Source organism: Episyrphus balteatus, chromosome 2 (genome assembly GCF_945859705.1).
Source record: "Episyrphus balteatus chromosome 2, idEpiBalt1.1, whole genome shotgun sequence".
NCBI classification, from domain to species: Eukaryota; Metazoa; Arthropoda; class Insecta; order Diptera; family Syrphidae; genus Episyrphus; species Episyrphus balteatus.
In genome coordinates, this window is record NC_079135.1 from 109,317,070 (window position 1) to 109,324,559 (window position 7,490).

Here is a 7,490-nt window from a genome sequence, read left to right on the forward strand (position 1 = left end):
GTACCTACTTACTTTGCGACCAGCTGACTATCAAAAGGATACAACACTCTTGTGAGAGATTACACCAAATAAAATTAACCATAAAAATGTGATAACCTGGACCAAATTCGCACCAATAATGTTTGGTCCTTTGATTCGTTATTATTGGAAAACGTCCCTATAACAACAAAAGTTGTTCAAGGTTTAATGTCAAAAAAATTCAGTTTTTCATAAATTCCTAACTCTATATTAGTGGAAATCATCAAAAAGACGATTAAGTTAGCGATACAATGTAACTCTCTACGATTAATGGTTTAAAAAATATTTCTAAAAAAATTAATGTGAAAAATGTATCATTTTTTTCGAATATTTCGCCGAAAAAAAAATTTAAATTGACTACACAAACTTTTTGTTTAAATTAGGTCAAAAGTTAAAAATTACAATTTTTCCAACTTTCATAAAATGATTTCAATATGGTTCATAAGTAATGAAAATGATGTTTTCTGCAAATTGGCTTATGTACATATTTTACTACCACGATTCATTTACATTGCATTTTAAAGAAAGATCGATATGGAAATTTTCTGAAACTGTTAATACTCATTAAAATTGATTTGCTATGTATTTTTTTGATTTTTGATCTTTCTTAAAAAATAAAAAGCTTTTAAAATAATTAAATTAATATTTTTTTTTTTTAATTCGGTCAAAAATACAAAATTTGAGTTTTTTTAACTTTCACCAAAAACCTAAAATATTTAATTAAGTTTTATTCGGACTTACTAAACTATAACTAAACAGGTTTTATTTATACAAATATGTATGACATTTCTCTTTGGATTGTTTCGAAAGCAAAACACTTCTAGCGATTTTTGATCCCCGTCTCCATTGATGCTGATTGGAAAAAATATACAACAAGGAACTGTACTTGATATAGGTACAAGGACACTTACCACCCAAACAAAGAAAGGCGAGTAGCAACTCAAATGGCTTGTTTGATGCAGTGTTTGGAGCCTGGAGCATATGGACACCAATGCTCCAGCTCTGAATATGTTGGACTCCAATGCAGTAAACGTAAAGGTGACGCACGCAAGTGGAAGTAAACTTCAATCAGCTTGGCATGCGAAACTGGAAAAGCTCGAGTGTAGCGTTACTTTAAGGCACTGGTCATATATAAATAAAAAATAAATAAATAAATTCATTCGCGTTCATAAATTGAATTCAATGAATGCATTCATTTAACTGAGTTCTTCAAAGATACTTATATATATTCGAAAATGATTGAAACCTTTCTCTGCCTGCAAGCTGTGCTTTGCGAATTTATTACTCATAGGTTTTCCAGACTATGTCAATAGCCTTAGTAACCATTATCACCAAAACATTGATTAGAATATCAAATTAAAATCTTAATTTGTACCAACTCTTAAAATAGTAATTATTATTATCACTTCAAAAAGTTGATTAGCAATATATGTATGTACTTATCATTTATTAATAATATTCCCACAAACTCTGACCTTTAGGTCCTATTAAAAGAACAACTTATTATCAAGTAGAATATCATCCAGCTGGATGAGTTTGAGTTTACATTGTCATGTTTAACTACACCTATTAGAATTTAATTAATCACTCCCTATTCAAATAAACTAAACGTGTACAAATTATAAACAAATAACTTCAACTACAACATCGGTCGACAATTATTACCATAGACAACCGACAGACAACAGACGTTCAAACACCAAAAGTATCAATACCCATCGCAGCAGTTGAGAGTTGCGAATCTTTTTAAAAGCCCATTTAAATAATTTGCGCTTCTCAGTATCAATTCGCAGTCAGTTCTAATCGGAAGTATAGTTTTGTATTTTGTGATATTCTTTTTTGCATTAGAAAATGTTAGTCGCTGGATCGCTTCTTTTATTTATCGCAATAGCCAGCAGCGGCATTGCTTTTGCTAACTTCGCTGAATACAACACCGATGAACTTTACTGTGACCCAGAACTGTGTCGGCTTTATAATGGGACACATTTTGTGGTACACGAACATATTGGATGTGATAATAATGGAACTCTAAGTCCGTCATGTGGAGATGCCCCACAATTGGTGGAAATGAATCAGCGGCGAATCAATCTGATCCTTGACCTGCATAATGCAGCGCGAAATCGTATTGCGATTGGCAAGTTGCCGGGTTATAAGCCAGCAGCGGCAATGCCAGTTGTTAAATGGGATAATGAACTTGAATTTTTGGCGGGCTTGAATGTTCGAACGTGTCGGTTTAAACATGACTCCTGCCGAAATACAGATCGTTTTACGCTGAGTGGTCAGAATATCGGTTATATATGGCAAACACGTCCAATTCGATCAATATCGCGGCGTATTAAATTTATTGTTGGTAAATGGTTCTTTGAATTCCCAGATGCTGGTCAGGATTATATTGAGTCGTATAAAAATCATCCAAAAGGGTAAGTGAAAGGGTTAACTTTTTTTTTTTAAATACGACACCTACAAAACCATACGATATTTATTAGTCTGCAACGGACTAATAAATATCGAATAAGATTGGCTTACTAAGCTTAGTTTTGAATTTGCCCCACTAACTTAACCATATATCCTTGCAAAGTTATTTATTTTATTTTGTTGTAATCAGAAATTATTACTTTTTACCTGTAAACTTGTCGGTTCTGCAGAAAAATATCATTGTTAAAACTATGTAGTTTGGATTTTTGGCAGACCAAATTAAAGGATCAAACAAAAATTCCAATTCTTAGGAATTTTTTTAAATAGCTGTATCTTTGTTTAAAAATAGTCGTCTCGAAATGTTTGAAAAAATAACTTTAAGCATAAACTATGTATATTCTAAGATCTTAAGACGAAACATTTTTTAAAGGTATGGAAGGATATCAATATTTTTCCACAAAATACAAAAATAAGGAATTTTTTTGACGCACATCACTTTTACCATTAAATCTTAAAAAATGATTGCTTTTTTAAAATACAATATAACCGTATTTAACAAATACATAAAAAATTGAGCTTGTTTTTGCATCCTTTAATATTTTGCACTAGGTTAATTATATGTACAAAATTGTACATAAAACCAACTAGATTTCAAAAGATCTAGGACTATTTTTTTTGACATAAACTACCACATTAAAACCAAATGTCTGTGTAACAATTTATTTTGACCCTGACTCATTCACAGAACTAGAGTCGTAGTTAATATAAAATTCGCCACTGGGTCGCTTCTGCTCTTATGGCAAACGTACATTTGATTGTTAAATTTTTTAAAGCATTAATAAAACAAAAAATATTTTTAAAGGAGAATGGGCATTTTGGACATTGAGCGGCCATTAATAAAATTGGTATCAAATGAAAGGACTATAATTTAGGAAAAACTTTTACTATGGATGTTTCGCAGTATTGCGTTAAGAATGTAAGAAAATGCAGTATTAGTATCGTTAATGCATTATTTAATGTATGAATGACAAATTGGTTTATATTTTTATTTGGAACATAAAATATGATGCTCTGTCATTTTCCCTGAGTTTGAAGTCATTACTCTTGAAAATCCGACCAATAGAACTCATAATATAAGATTTTTAAGACAACCACTTCAAGATTTTGTTCGAAAGTTTTCAAACAATTCAAACTAACAAAAAATTGAATAACGAAACTCTCAAAATAGTCTTGAAACTGTTGTTTTAAAATGCTTATAGTTTGGGTTCTGGTGGTTGGATATTCAAGATAAAGGTCTTCAGATTTAGGGAAAATGAGAGAGTATCGTATTTTGCACTTAAAATACACACATAAGATACAACTTTGAGACAATCTGCATAAAGTGTTTTATGCAAAAATGCATTTTATCCGTTTTTGGAGTACGTCACAAGGATAAAACTTCTCCACAATATATGTAAACCTTAATTACATCAAAAAATAACAAATTCATTCCTGGCCGCGCAACGTCCATATTCCATACAAACTTGCCCATTCTCCTTTAAAAATCATAAAATTTATTAGAAATGTAAAAAAATGATTAATTTTTTTTTTACGAAACCAACTTGTTAGTTATCTTGATGTATGTATTTGTATAAACCAAGTTCCAGAAAAATATTTAATCTGATTTCATTGTTTAAGCCATTTGGTATTCCATATTATTGTAACAATTAATCAACATCCAAAACAAAAAAAAATAAAAATAAATCAATGTCCCTTTTTTGAAAATTTAATTTTTCAAAAAAAAAAAAAGAAAGCTCAAAAATGTTATTTTGGAAAATGTTTACATATGTTATGTAGGAAAAATAAATGCTTTTGTATAAACAAAATTTGTTAAAATTTAACCATTTATTTGGCAGATACCTAGTCAGAAATTTAAAAAACGTTTCATTGGGAGGCACCTCCCAGTTTTTGAAAAAAAAAACTTTGTTTATCTTTTAGATAGACCTTGTTAAAAAACTAAAACATACTTGAATTTCTTAGTCAAAATGAAAACTTTACCAAAATAAGTACATATATGATCTGTGATTAAAAAAAGGAATTATATTACCTTTATCCGTATTTTTTGAGAAAAACTAAAAACGCAGTTTTTCTAGAACTACTTACAGCAATAGGTACGTATACCTATACCAAATTTAATCAAAATTGTTAGAGTCGTTTTCGAGAAAATTCCAATAACTCAAACATTTTATAAGGGAACTACACTTTTTAAGTGGGATATCAAAAAAAAAAAAAATTAAAAAAAAAACGGGTCTATGAAATTACGCAAAAATCACCTGTACCAAGTTTCAAGAAAGTCCATTAATGCGTTTAAGGAGGCCCTAGTTCGATGTACAGATTGACGCACAGACTAAAGGACAGCGTGCAAAGTTTGGTTCTTTGTATTTAAAGAATGTTTTTAATTCAAGGCAACTTTGAATAAACCACACTTTTCTTACCCTCAAATTCTTTGATGAGCTCAAGGCAGGGTCCGCAACCTCTAAATTTTGCCATTACACTTAAAAAGACTAATGTCAGTTATTAATCGGTAATTTTGCATCTTTTAACTTAATTTTTTAATTATTTTTGGTTTTAGTTTTTGAACTTTTTTTGTATTAATGATATGCATCTTTCTCATACTCATTAATTGCACCTTTATCATAGGTATACTCAATTATACCTACTCTTACTTATTTAACTCATATTTTAACTAAATTTAATTTTTCTTTCTAGAAAACTCATTGGACACTTCACCCAAATGGTATCGGATAGGGTTCAAAGAGTTGGATGTGCAGCAATCCGATATACAGCTGAACCCCTTTTGGGATATAAATTTTTAATGACATGCAATTATGATTTTACAAATATATCTCGACAAAGAGTTTATGTTAGCGGAAAACCAGCATCAAATTGTACAAATCGACCGTCTGGAAGATATCAAGGACTTTGTGATTGGGATGAAGACTATCAAGATAGTGAGGAGAGCGATGAAATTGGTGTTAATTCATTGGATATTCCAGTGTTATTATGAAATATATATAAATAAAATCTTGTTAAAATATGAAATTAGCTTTTTTTAATCTTTTCTTTATGTTACATTGACAACTTGTAAAAAATCATCATCAAAATTTGGGATTCCGCAAGAGTGAATTTTACAAATTTTTGCAGAAATAAAAAACTAATGCTAAGAAGCCCAAATATATTTCCACTAAATACTAAACGTTCAAGTTTAAACACCTCATCATCGGAATATCAACCATGTTTGCCAAATTGTAATTTATTAAATCTTTAACCATTAGAATACGCGTGTGCCACTGAATTCGTTACTGTTGCCAATTTAGAGATGTGCGGTTCACACATAATTCTCAAAGTGTTGAAATGAATAATTCAATTCAAGTGCTATGCTACACAAACCCATGTTTAATTTTTAATTTAGATCTAAGAAGCACCTACATATTATAATAAATCGATTAAATTTAAATAAATAAGGTTTCCTACTCCATGAGCTGGAAATAAAGAAAAAACTCAAACTCATGTTTCCAATTAGTAATAGATCATTTATTTCTGACTGCAAAAAGATAAGGTAGGTTGTTAAGTTAGTCTTGGTATTTTAATCCACCCATAAAATATCTATTGCTGATTTTTAATAAGCTTTGCTGAATATATTTAGTGAGTGTGCCTGGTTAGTTCTAAATTTCCATAATGTTCACTGCAGTTTTTACTTGCGATATAGGTACTATAGGGCAAGTTTAGGATTCGTAAAAAAAATCGAACTCGAGATAACAATTTTACATGACATTACGATGATGGAGAATGCCAAAAAAGTGGGTCCGGCAATTCTGTCTGTCTGTCTGTCTGTCTGTCTGTGTGTCTGTCTCTATCTGGAGCTGCAGCCTAAACGAGTGAAGTGATTTTCTTCAAACTTGGTAGTTAGCAGTTTTTGGTGATTCCCTAGAGGGGAAATTGAAATTTTTTTTTTATGACCAAAACTAACGGTACCTGCCATATAACGGAAATAGAAAAGTTAATTTTTTTAAAAAACGGCTCTAACGATTTTGATTAAAATTTTTGTGTGTAGTACTACATATAAGAGGCAATATTTTTTGTACCGTTATTAACGGTACCTGTCATAGAACGGTTTTTTTCGTTTCTGAATATCTCGTACAACATTAACCCGATTTAAATGAAAATTTTTATACAAAAGTGTGTAAGTAAAGATATTTTCAAAAAACGCATTTTTGTTTTTTTAAAAAATATTTCAATATTTTTTTGAAAAATCAATTTTTTGAAAACGGATGAATGAAAAATTTTGAAATTTAGTTTTTATGTGTAAATTAATTATTTCTTCAATATGGCATACCAACTTTTTTTTGAAAAATGTTAAAAAATTTTTATATATAAAAAACTATTTTTTTAAAAAACGGCTCCTACAATTTTCGAAAATTTTTTTCTAAAAATACCTTTTTATACAAGAAATAAAATGGCATATTTGTTTTATTTTTTAAGATAATTTAAAACGGAGTTTAATTAATTATAAAAACAGATTTAATTTTTTTATACTACTTATGAAATTTCTTCAAAATATCAAATTTTAAATTTTTTGAATAAAAAGCTTTAACAGTATAATAACATTAAGCATAAGAGCAAGTACGTGCGACCCCAGTCGTGCAATTTATTTTAATTGCATATGACAGTGTCAATTCGGTCGTTAATATTATACATAATATTCAAAACACAAGCTATGCAGACATTGATATTAATGAACATTTAGAATGTATTAAATTTGTGAAAAATTAACCAATCTCGAGGTGCAGTATGCACACCATATGGAAATATTTTTGTCAACAGTTAATTTTTTCAATAGAAAAAAGGTTACACATACACCATAGTGACCCGTAGAGCTAAAACTTTGAAAAAATCCTAAATTTTTGATATCACTGCCTTAATAATGGAACCAGTTGAACTTTATTAATAATTTACTGACATTTAACAACCATAAAAATTTATCGTTATCGTTCAAAATAAAAAGATTTAAATGTGTA

The 7,490-nt window shown here is 29.5% G+C and overlaps 1 protein-coding gene across 1 annotated transcript; it reads left to right on the top strand.

Annotated features, from left to right (window-relative positions):
- Positions 1-1,780: 1,780 nt before the first annotated feature.
- Positions 1,781-5,514, top strand: LOC129909967 (antigen 5 like allergen Cul n 1-like). The gene is made up of 2 exons (XM_055987157.1): positions 1,781-2,438; positions 5,182-5,514. Exons 1-2 carry the CDS (start codon positions 1,870-1,872, stop codon positions 5,477-5,479), a joined length of 867 nt encoding a protein of 288 aa, XP_055843132.1. The 5' UTR covers positions 1,781-1,869; the 3' UTR covers positions 5,480-5,514.
- The last annotated feature ends 1,976 nt before the right edge of the window (positions 5,515-7,490 follow it).

Coding starts and splice junctions, on each gene's coding strand:
- LOC129909967 (XM_055987157.1), top strand. CDS start 1,870: ATGTTAGTCGCTGGATCGCTTCTTTTATTTATCGCAATAGCCAGCAGC. Junction 2,439..5,181: donor TATAAAAATCATCCAAAAGG/GTAAGTGAAAGG, acceptor TTTTCTTTCTAG/AAAACTCATTGGACACTTCA.